General features: G+C 47.6%; 1 protein-coding gene across 5 annotated transcripts in view; it reads right to left on the reverse strand.

The window, feature by feature from the left end:
• The window catches only part of sept12 (septin 12), a 95,638-nt gene that overhangs the window by 9,248 nt on the left and 73,890 nt on the right, over positions 1–12,500 (reverse strand). For all 5 annotated transcript variants that reach the window (XM_042085628.1, XM_042085627.1, XM_042085631.1 and 2 more), the window contains 4 exons: positions 12,050–12,178; positions 3,652–3,733; positions 2,714–2,851; positions 101–218 (listed from right to left, as the gene is read on the reverse strand). In XM_042085628.1, coding sequence (XP_041941562.1) covers positions 101–218; positions 2,714–2,851; positions 3,652–3,733; positions 12,050–12,178 — 467 coding nt within the window. The remainder of the gene's footprint in view (positions 1–100; positions 219–2,713; positions 2,852–3,651; positions 3,734–12,049; positions 12,179–12,500) is intronic.

A 12,500-nucleotide genomic window follows, 5' to 3' on the forward strand; every position in this document is an offset into this window, starting at 1 on the left:
AATGGCTAACTCCACCGCTAGCTACACCATTTGCAGAGATACACATACAGCGCAGCAGAGCCCCCTGGTGGCGAGCACTGCGCAGTACCTCTGGACTCACCCGCTGCTTGAACTCCAGACGCTCCTCCATGGTGAGCGTATCGGCTTTGGCGATGACTGGCACAATGCTCACGATCTTCCCAAGCCTCTTCATGAACTCGATATCAATGGACCGTAACCTAGCAACAGGAGAGAGAGAGAGAGAGAGAGAGAGAGAGAGAGAGAGAGAGAGAGAGAGAGAGAGAGAGAGAGATAACACAAAATATGAGCTACATCTTGGACAGAATGTTCCGAGCCTTCCCAGTCTTTGTTTGTGGCACTAGACCAAAACTAACCTGAAGTACCTTAAGGTAAGAAGGTAGCACACACACAAAGGTCTTCATGACAAAGCAGACTGTAATGCTCTGATGAAGGCTGAAGGTTGACATGTTGGTCTGACATGGCCAAAATAAATTGGTGAAATGGAGAACAGTCTACTTTATCATGAATGGCTGGGCCTGTGCTACCTTCTTCACTTCAGGTATTTAAGGTTAGAACACAAAAATGATGCTTTTTACAGTGCCTCCCCTCCAGTCAATTCAGTCCAACTAAGGGGAATGTTATAGTGCAGTGCACTCCTGGTGCAGTGTCCTTGTGATGAATGTCTACAGGAGCACTACATACAACTTTAGTCACCATAATGTTGAGCTCAGTATACATGGAATGTATTTTAATGATATCTTAAGCATTTCACATCCAACTACATGCTGAACACTGCTTTTACTTAGGTCCCCAGCAATACTCCCACCTATTGTGAAGTTGATTGGATGAGCGATGAGTTGGATGAGTTGATTGGATGAGCATACAAACAAGACAAAAAACTCTTATATTACAGATAGATGCTCATTAGCCTGCGTTTATGTTTATGTTTAGATAACACCTCTGTTACGTCTAAATAAACACAAGGAGGAGGGAGTAAAGACGGCTATTACATGTTGCTGGTTCATATGGCCTGACACCCTGTAATGATGCCGAGGAGAACGGAGGCACAGCACTGGGTGGCTGGTGTGCTGTATAACATTACTACAGCCGCATATACAGTATGTGCCTGCCAGCTCAAAACAGAGCAGTAATGATGACTGAGTGTGTGTGTGTGTGTGTGTGTGTGTGTGTGTGTGTGTGTGTGTGTGTGTGTGTGTGTGTGTGTGTGTGTGTGTGTGTGTAAGTATGTGTGCTTGTGTGTGTGTGTGTGTTTGTGTGTGTGTGTGTGCGTGTGTATGTGTTTTTGTGTGTGTGTGTATGTATGTGTGTTTGTGTGTGTGTGTGTGTTTGTGTGTGTTTGTGTGTGTGTGTGTGTGTATGTGTGTGTGTGTTTGCGTTCCTGTGAGTGTGGCGGGGTAAAGTGAGTTATGCCAGGCCCGCAGTACTTCCACATAGCTGTCAGCCTGATCTATTTCTCAGGAATATTTCTTTACTTTATAAATTCTCTCAGCCTGATTCGAGGCCCTCTGTGGAGGAAGTGTTCCACAAGCTGTGAAACACGAGAATGTGTCCTTTCTGCTGCTACCGCTACCGGACCAAGCCAGCATCCCCCCAACCTCCCACCCGCCACAATCACAGCCCATTGCTTTTAAAGAGGACTATCTGGAAAACGCATTTAAATACCAGTTTGTTGTTCTCCAGGGACAACAACAGGGAGGCTTTTTCCCCCCAACATGGCTGTGTGTTTGTTCTGTGGAGACAGAGGAACCAAGATGGACGTGAGTCCAGATTCCCTGCTGCTCTGACACTGTTGAGGGTGCTGTGTGTGTGCGTGTGTGTGCTTGTGTGTGGGGTGGAGGGTTGAGGACTTTATGGGATGACCTTCGGCGCAACACGACGCCCCGGTGACAGAAGGCATTTGTTTTCAACAGCTAGGGTTTCACTGCGAGGTCACCGGGTCGACATCTCAATCAAGGGCCAGAGCCTGTCGATTCGTCGTAAAACGTCTGTCTCTGACCAGAAGCACGGGGAGAGAGGGGAAACCATGCTTTTCTTGCACTTGAATCAGCATCTTTAGGGTGGACTGGTCAATTTGTGGCTAATACAGAGTGTGGGGTAGAGCTTTTGACAAACCACAGTATTTTCTTAGGGGTTCTGCAAAAGGTCCATTTGGAAGATTCACTTCCGTATCTGGTTTGTCGGTGGAACCACTGGAAAGGAAAAGAGACCAACGCAGCACAAAAGTCTCCGGTTCCTCTGGTGTTCTAAAACCTGCCGACTATAAGCCTTAGGATGCATTCACGTGCTGGTCAGAATTTCTCACGTCAACTTCCTGTGTTGTTTAGTTCTTAAATTCATTTCCGTGCTACTGCTTAATATGCATTTCCACATAAAAGGAGATCTCCAAATGACCTGAACTGCTTTGCTCGACTGCAGAAAGTATCGACAACTCTCAACATTCTGCCTGAATTTCAGTGTGAAAGTATAATGGCAGATAAAATTGTAACACATGGATCAGTTCATGTCCTGAGATTCTATGACGTCTCCTTCACCCCAAATGAAAGTGTGGTTTCAGTGACAACATGAAAACAGTTTCATGCAGCCATTTCCCATAGTTCCAAACAGTGTGGCATGTGCCAGCCAAGGTTATTTGCAGAAGGTGTGTGTGAGCGGAAGTGTGATGGTGAGGGAAGTGACAGGAAATGACACGCACCGGTGCCCAGTGGCAGGCAGGAAGTAGACGCAGCAGTGCACGCGGCTGTCGGGGATCCGCCTCTTCCTGTTGACATGGAGTTCCTCCTGGAGGTACTTCTCGTACTGCTCGTTCACGTAACTCACGATGGGCTCCCAGCTGAGGAGGAAGAGGAGGAGGAGGAGGAGGGGGAGGGGGAGGTGAAGACAGAGGAGGAGAAGGAAGATGAGGAGGATGAGGAAGAGGGGGAGGTGAAGAAAGAGGAGGAGAAGGAAGATGAGGAGGAGGAGGAAGAGGGAGGAAGAGGGGGAGGTGAAGACAGAGGAGAAGAAGGAAGATGAGGAGGAGGATGAGGAGGATAATGAAGAAGAGGAGGGGGAGGTGAAGGAAGATGAGGAGTAGGAGGAGGAGGAAGTGGGAGGAAGAGGAGGAAGACCAGGAGCATGAATACATTTTTCAAAGCTTCTTGATGCAAATAACCTTCTATGCTGCTTAGATCAAACATCTGTCAGGTTTACTGCTCATAATTTCTTTTTCAGTTGCCTTAACTACGTGACTTAACCTTGAACCTTAATAACTAGCACAAGAGGTCACTTAATATTAGAGCCTGTGAAAGGACTTGACCAATCCGCCTACATGGTCAGGGGAACAAAAGAGACTGTGTGGTGTTTTGCCAAGAGGTTTGTGCAAGCTAGCATTGTATTTGATGTGTATTGGCCGTAACCAGGGTCATATGTGAAGGGTAGCTATGCTACAAGGTCTGTTGTCTCATGAAACTCCTCAATAAAAACAGATCAAATGCCAGACGTTCTGTGGTGTCCTTGACTAAAAAAACATATATCCAAACACACACACACGCACTCACACACACACACACACACACACACACACACACGCGCGCGCGCGCGCGCACACACAAACTCTCTCTCTCTGTCTCCTTCTCCTTGTCTGACTCTTACCAGTTGTCATTGTTGATTTGGTCTCCAAAGCCCGGAGTATCAATCACCGTCAGCTTCATCTTGACGCCTTTCTCCTCGATAACTGCAGGAGAAGACCAGAAGGGGACACAGACAGGACAGCAGAGAAGGACAAATGAGACAAAAAGGTCCTCTCTGTCATTCATCTTCCTCTTTAAAACTTTCCATTACATTAACATCTGCTGCCAAAAACAACAGCAAAGAGGTGAAAATAACAGTTGTGTGTTTGTGTGTGTGTGTGTGTTTGTGTGTGTTTTTCTGTGTGTGTGTGTGTGTGTGTGTGTGTGTGTGAGTGTGTGTTTATGTGTGTTTTCTGTGTTTGTGTGTGTGTGTGTGTGAGTGTGTGTGCATGTGTGTTTGTGTTTGTGTGTTTTTTCTGTGTGTGTGTGTGTGTGTGTCAATTATGTGTGTGTCTGTGTGTATGTTTGTGTGGGTGTGTGTGTGTGTGTGTGCGTGTGTATGTCCGTGTGTATGTGTGTGTGTGTGTTTGTGTGTGTGTGCGTGTGTTTATGTGTACGTGTGCATGTGTGATTCGGCCATAAAAGCTGCCAGGGCATGCCAAAGAGAAGAACTAATCAATTAGAGGATCAAAGGGACGACACAGGCTTTACAGCCGGCAGTTTGGGAGCAGCCCGAGGACTTGATGTTCCCTATTCAGCCCCCCTCACAAATCACCGCGGCCAGACAGCCGCAGAAAAGTGTTCAAAGGCTGGAAATGACCTCTAAACATGCAGTGGCCCTCACCTGTGGCTCCACACCACTGCACCTTTTGCAAGCTCAAAGTAGGGGGGGGTGTCACATGTATAAACACACAAACACAAACACAAACACAAACACACGCACGTACGCACACACACACACACACGTTCTCACATGTACACGCACATGCTTGAGTATCCCCTCGTACATTTGTACTTGTGCATATTTGCACCGCTAAAGAAGGCATTGCCATAAATCAAAAGCATACATGTCCTCACCCACAAACAGTGTATGTGAATGCACAGATGTGCGCACACAAACACACACATAGTAAACAAAACATCCCATTACTAAAGCCATGTGGTGGCCAACAGATGCTCCACATCTGAATGAACATACACAAAGCATAAATCAATAATCTCCAAAGGCAAACCTGCACTCAAAAATACTCACACTCACTCACACACAAACACACACACACACACACACACACACGTTCATACGTACACCATACGACAGGTAAAACATATATACACACGGACACACAGGTGTGCTTCCACACACATACACCCCATTATCTAAATCACACGGTAGGCTATGCTGAGGAGCCGAGCTGCTGTACTGAGGATGGACACTGCGCTGCCCTGCCCTCCTGGTCTGCCTCCTGGTCTCCAGGCGCCTCAGATCGCTGCTTGACCGGATGACCGTAATCTCGTGGGCCATTAGCTTATCGTCGCCACCATCAACGCCTCTCTGAAGGCAGTGAGATAGGGGAGCTCTCGACGTGTCCGAAAATTAAAATGTCAATCAGACGCTGAGCTCAAAGGCGGTTACCCAACGCCATATCTGTCCCGCTATCGGCTTTCTGAACCGGATTAGCGTGCGGTAATGAGTGTGCCACAGATCTACACCCAAAGGCACAGAGAGATCTTACTTCGCATGCCTTGGGCTATGTGGTGAGGAGCAGCCCAGTTTAAGCACGGAGATGGGGCTGTTTCCATGGAGAGGACTGAGGAGGACCCAGAGAAGGGCTTCACAGGAGGGCATCCTGAAAGGAGCCATTTAATAGGAGCTATGTAGCTTAATGGCACTTCATGGAGAAGGCCGTGGAGACTTGAGAGGTTTTGTTATTAGACTCTTTCCTCTCCCTGGTGGGCTGTGTGTATATGTGTGTGTGTGTGAGAGTCTCTGTTTAAGTGTACGGTAGTGTGAGTAATGTGTACTGTATGTACTTTTACATAGTGCCTCCAGGCCCATGTGTGTGTTTGTGTGTGGCTGTGTGTGTGTGTGTTGTGTGTGTGTGTGCATGTGCGTATGTGAGTGAGTGTGTGCGTGTGTGCATGTGTGTGTGTGTGTGTGTGTGTGTATATGTATACGTGTGTGTGTGTGTGTGTGTGTATGTGTGTGTGTGTGTGTGTGTGTGTGTGTGCGTGTGTGCGTGTGTGTGTGTGTGCGCGTGCCTGTTGGTGTTTATGCTCTTTCCCTACAGCGCCTGCAGTAAGGCTGTGCATGTGGTCACATGTATGTGCGCCTCAGTTATATGGCGCTCTCTGAAGGTATGTGCAGGCATGTGTACATCTTTATGTGTGTGTGTGTGAGTGTGTCCACACAAGATGTCATCATGCCTGAGTCCTTCATATGTAAGAGTCTCCCCTTAACATACTAAAAAGCCCCTCCTTAACATATATTTATATAAAATTGCACATTGTAAGCATTATTTTTATACTGTACTAACATTTGGACACACCATTGGTGCAGCAGTCAGCCCAAATAAAAGATTCAAATACTGGTCAGTATCTGTGCCAACTCATACATGACTGTGTGTATATCGCTCTGTGTCTCTGTCAACAAAGTTTTCAGTATAGGTCGTCAGTGTGTATCTCTGTGTGAGAGCCTGTGTGTGAGCGGGTATCAGTGTTTACATCTGGCCTTTAGGATGCTTAAGAGTATCTGCGGTGGTGAGATTGTGTAACATGCTGCGGGGTCTCCGAGGTCTCTCCTTTCACAGGCTCTCTGGAGGCTGCGGTGGCGGCTGGCGGGGACAGCTTTTGTTACTGCATGTCAGAGTCAGGCTTCTGGAACCTTAAGCTGCTCTCTGTCTCAGGCGGGGGGGGGGGGGATTGCGGGTGGGGGTGGGGGTGGTGGTGGGAGGTGGCGGGGTTGTGCTGTCTGGACACTGTGTCCCAGAAACGCTCTCCGAGTTCGGACACTAGCAACCTAAGATGGTCGGATAAGATGTTCAGTTCCACTCAGTGGCTGAGCTTGGAGAACAGGGTCAGCTCAAGCAGAGGGTGTATTTTTTGTAATGCTTCCACTGACACAACCTCTGAGTGGATAGAAACCCCACTGATGCACAGGCTACTGTCAGTGGACATCGCCGACTCGTGCACTCACAAAAGGGCCGGTGAAAGAGCGAGTGGGAATGTGTGGGCAGTGGACAACCTGCTGTAAGTAAGTAAGATTGTGAATCTCCCATTCAGCCGATGAAGGAGACACACAGAGAAGAAAGAAAGTGAGTGAGAGAGAGAGAGAGACAAGAGAGGGAGAGAGAGAGGCGAAAGAGATGAGAAAGAGAGAGAGAGGGGGAGTAGAGATAAGAGAGAGAGACGAAAGGGAAGCCACAGAGTTGAGAGGCGCGAGTCTGGGCCTCTCTGTATGTCCAGCACTTTTGCTCACAAAGGTCACAGCGGTCAAGGCCGCGTCGGAGGTCAGTGAGTCTTTACTCCCTCCCCTGCAACTGATGCCAGAGAGCCATGCATTACTGACGTGTGACTTCCTGATGCCATTTAAATGGACAAATATCAGACAATTTGTATGAAGTTGAAAGATGGTGCAGGGTTCTGCTCAAGGTCTCTCCTGGTTTTTCCTTGCCACTGTTCCCCTTAGCGCTCACTCCAGTAGGTTCAGACTCTGGGTTCTGCAAAGCACCTTGAGACATTTCAGTTGTTGTTGTCGCTCTCTGAATTGGGTTGAATGAATGAAGGGTAGGTCAAAACAGGTGAAGGAGAGTTTAGGAGAGTCTACTGAGGGAGCTGATTGTGAGGCACGGTGCTTTGTTATGCTCTACGGGGCGTTTGCGTCCTGCTTGAGAGCCAGAGGCAGTGAGGTGTGTCTCCAGGGCTGAGAGAACACACACACACACACACACACACACACACACACACACACACACACACACACACACACACACACACACACGCACAAACACTCGCACACACACACACAGACTGATACACACACACACACACAAACAAACACATGGTGGTGTCTCTCGGGAAGAAGGAACTAGGGGACTTGCACCACAGCTATCTCAATATCTCCAAACACAAATACACCCACTATGTACACCTACTGTGTATACACACACACAAACACACACACACACACACACACACACACACCACATGCATGGTACTTGAGCGTTGCAGCTGAAAAGCTCTCTGAGTGTTTCTGAATTGCGAAAGAGACAACATCATCTCTCTCTTTCTCTGTCTTCTCCCAAAGGGAGATTTGAGCTAAATCATGCTTTGCCAACCGCAAATTGACAGGCCTACAAAGCGCTCACGTGAAATAACACAAAAGCAGTGTCTCAAGCACCAGGGATTTGGAGCGTTTACAACAGCGCGCATCAACGCAGGTAACAGCTGGCTTCCACACAGTGCACTATCTGTCTCGCGTCCTTATTTGAAATGCCTCAGTGACAACCGAATCCCAGAATAAAGACACCGTTTCATATCAACTCATCATCCCTTACACAAGGCCAGCTTTACGTCAAACATCCAGCCTCATTTTCAGTCTGTCCAGCAACAAGGCGGTTGCAGATGACACGTCTGACGTGAGAGTTTTATCACCATCAACCCCCACAACACACACACACACACACACACACACACACACACACACACACACACACACACACACACACACACAGACACACACACACACACACACACACACTCACTCACTCACTCACGCCACCTCGGGCTTGGTGTGCACTGCGAGCAACAGTGTCTGCATTCTAATCCAAGTCCATTTCAGCGGCAGCAGAAGCAGTACGCCCCCACATCCATCATCACAGTGGTAGCACAAGCAGCAACAGCAGCCGCGCTGGCAGTGTCTTATGGGTAAACTTAGTCGTGCCAAGTCCAAACCTACCATCACACCAATAACCCTCCATAAATCTCCTAGGGTTGCTATTACTAAAATATTCTGATATGTGGAATGGTTTCAGACTGACTAAATGTATACTTACATAATAACTTTAAAACATATATGGGCAAATCATGCATCAAAAGCATACATATTTCTTCGATGGGAGGAAACTAGCAGTGTTTCATGTTAGAATGGCTTGGGCCAGTACAGGGGGAAGGGGGAAGTAGAAGAGGTAGGTAAATAAGACCCTACATACAATATAAGGTGTAGTACGTGCTTTAGTGATATGTAAATACGAGAGAGGATATAGGACGTGTGAGAGCGAGTGAGCGAGTGGACTGGATGAAGGAAGTTGAAAAACAGGAAGAGAGGGAGCCAGAAGGAGATGTGAACCAGAAAACCAAGATCCATCTGTCCAGTCAGCTGACACCCCACCGAAAAAATTAGCATCTGCAATGTTCCGGAGAGAGCAACTGAGCCAAGCCTTCTATGGTCTGTTGGTTTGTGTGTGTGTGCACATGTACGTGTGTGTACGTGTGTGTGTGTGTGTGTGTGTGTGTGTGTGTGTGTGTGCGTGTGTGTGTGTGTGTATGCGAAGAGAAAGACAGAGAGAAAGAGAGAGAGGAGAGAGAGGTAGAGTGTTAGCAAAGCCCTCATGTGGCCTTGGCAGATTTGGCAGTCAGGGAGGCCCGTGTAATTGGACACCTGAACATCAGAATCCAGCACATCAGCTCAGGGGTCACGTCCCATCATGCATTTCTCCTGCTGGAGGAGGCCGGTGAGCACTGTGGCCATTAGCCAGCACACTCTCCCTGTCTAATGACCACACCAGAGTGGGGCACAGCCATGTCTGCAGGCGTGTGTGTGTGTGTGTGTGTGTGTGTGTGTGTGTCTACTCTTCTCTTGGACAGGCTGTTGGATTTCCCCACACTATTGTCAAAGTTGCAGCTGGCACTTTTTTGCGGAGGTAGTTAGAGGTGGTTACGCTACCATCACCACACGCTGGTCAGTGATGGCCTCTTTTTAACGGCCTTCACCTCTCCAAACTGACACAGCATTTATACTCAGCCTTTAGCGTCTTATTTATTTATTTTCACTACTACAAACATGTGCACATTGTGCTCATTCATTCATTCATTCATTCAGATGTCCTTACATCCAGAAAACTCAAATCCCATGACAGACCAGATCTTCTGGGTCTGTTGTAGTTATCGTTGTGTAAATGCAAACATCGTTCCTCTTCATATTTTCTTTGTTCTGAAACCCTTTGTGGCATTCTTAACCAAACAGGTCCTGTCCCCGTCTGTAGAAATAGGCTGATATATTTTTTAATTCAACCGCTGATGTTATTTTCACAGCTGATAGATGGCATTTCTGCAGCAATCAATTTCTGGCGTATGTGCCGTGCCTATTAATGCCATCAGGTGCCCACAAGCCCTTCCGCAGAGATACAGTCTCGTCCACGGGTTCCCACCAGACGGCGAGGCAGCAACAGTGGCGATGCGGCGGTGGCTGCAGTTGCTGATTTGTGCTCTGGGGGTGGTTATATTCATAAGCCCCTGCAAAGCCCAGGCCAGAATGTTAATTTGGAGCTCGTGTGGGTCCGCAGTCTGCCTGTCGTCCAAGCTTGTTGTTCACGTTAGCGCTGATGCATTTGAGGGTGGGAGGTGCAATAAAAGCTGGGTGCTGCTGCAGAAAAGGTCATATCTATGACAACGATGTTGATGCTAATGTGTCTGTTTAGTGTTTTTTTTGTGTGACGCATGCTACACAGAGATACGTACATAGTAAAGTCCAGTTCCTAATGACCTCTGTGAGTTGTTGGCAGTGGTCATTACCAGAGGGTGAATATTTGTGACAAGCTGTAGCTTTGTGTGTTGAATAGACCCTCATTTGAAATTCAGTCAATGAATCCATACATGGTTATGAAGATGGATGGGTGTAAGTGACTTTGCTAATTACTCAAAGTAGTCTCACACACACACACACACAAACAGAGACACACAGACAGACACACACACACACACACACACACACAGACAATGGCTCCATTTTAAGGATTAGTTGAAGGGTCTATGAGAGGCTACGCCATCTGGCAGTCACGCCTCTATTCAACTGAGCGTGGCGGCGCCACAGAATCAAAATAAAGATTCAGTGCCTCTTCACTAAGTGTGTTAGCGTGTGTGTGTGTATGTGAATATATGTGTGTGTGCAGGTGAGGATGCAGGCCTATTAAAGGAATGCTATGCCACTCAGTATGTATGCAACAAGTTGCACTTGACCTCCGTTGAGCCCCATTATAAAACTGAGCTCGGCAGCTCTTCAGGCTCACACTGCTGTGACATTACTGAATTGCAGAATCATGTGCCATCACAACGTGACATTACAGGAATTATCAACAAAGCCTTTAATTAAAGCAAATCCTTCTAATTCTCTCAGCATAGCCAAAAATATAATCTCATGAGCGTCATCATGGTCTCATAAATTCAAACATTTCCGAGTCATTTTTCTAGTCCAACAACAACGTTCTTTCCAAGACGATCTGCAAACGTCCACAAAAATGCAGCATCTCTCCATTCCGACATGCACAGGCACAGCCCGCTAGAACCTAGACGCCTTATCCCCTGTTAGTCTTGGATATCAGGCACGGATGGAATGGGAGGGAGCGAGGGAGAGAGAGGGAGGGAAGGAGAAAGAGAGAGAGAGAGGAAGGGAGAAAGAGAGAGGCGGCAATGGGAGAAAAACATTCAATCTGTTTCTTTTATACACTGCTCAGTGGTCAGGCGAGCCCAGTTTTTGACGTGTGGGATAAATGGCGGTCTCTTTTGGAGGAGTCGTGCGTTGACCCGTGCCATGAAATATGGGGCCAGTGGCAGCATCCTGCCCGCACTGGCAGCGCTTGAGCGCCTGAAGACCGTTGTGATGGATCTGTGTTAATCCGTCAACCTGCACAGGGATCTTAATTCCTCTTTTTCACTCTCTCGCTCTCTCTCACACACACACACACACACACACACACACACATACATATAAGCATGCACTAAGAGCTCAGTTTGGCCGCAGTCCAAGTCAAACACAGCAGAAAACATTTATTTCTACCTCCAGGCTCTCCTGTCTGTAACAGTATTTAATATTGGGCCAGTGTCTGTCACTCTGACATCAGGTGAGTGTGTGGTGCATATACTACTCTCTCTCTTCTACACACACACACACACACACACACACACACACACACACACACACGCACACACACACACACAAAACATGCACAGAATGCATACTCTGTATGTACAGATACTCACATCTGAGTTCAATCTCAGTTCACTCAGGCTGAGTGGTGCAAAAGGGATTTGTTATTGTTCTTGTTGTAATGGCTGTGTGTGTGAGTGAGTGAGTGAGTGAGTGAGTGAGTGAGTGTGTGTGTGTGTGTCTGTGTGTGTGTGTGTGTGTGTGTGTGCGTGAAAGCCAGAGAGACAGAGATAGGACATAGGGAGAAAGAAGGAGAGAGCTTGGAAGATGGGTTTCTTACGGTGGCTGACAGACTGCAGGTGCACTGTCTTGGAGATCTTCTCCTCGTAATTGGGGGTGCAGGATTTCCTGCTGACCTTGGATTTGAACAGCGTGTTCACCAGCGTGGACTTGCCCAGGCCACTCTGACCTGTGGACGAGAGAGAGTGAGAGAGCGAGAGAAAGACAGAAATAAAAAGACAGAGAGACAAAGAGAGAACAATTAGTGTCCATCTCTGCAGCTCCATCCCTCTGCTCAGTAACAGCCTCCTTCCTTTGCGTGAGAGCCCAGACATCCACCATAACCTGACAGACAACATTTGCCATGTTAGACTGTACATTCACCGTTCTGTTCCACAGTCCTCCCCTGTGAATATGCCTCAACCTAACACCATAAACTAACACTCCAGCGGCATTGCGCAACTGCAACACCAAGGCCATGTGTTTTCATTGGATACCCCAGGAGGCATAAT

This window comes from Alosa sapidissima, chromosome 3, assembly GCF_018492685.1.
Source record: "Alosa sapidissima isolate fAloSap1 chromosome 3, fAloSap1.pri, whole genome shotgun sequence".
Lineage (NCBI taxonomy): Eukaryota > Metazoa > Chordata > Actinopteri > Clupeiformes > Clupeidae > Alosa > Alosa sapidissima.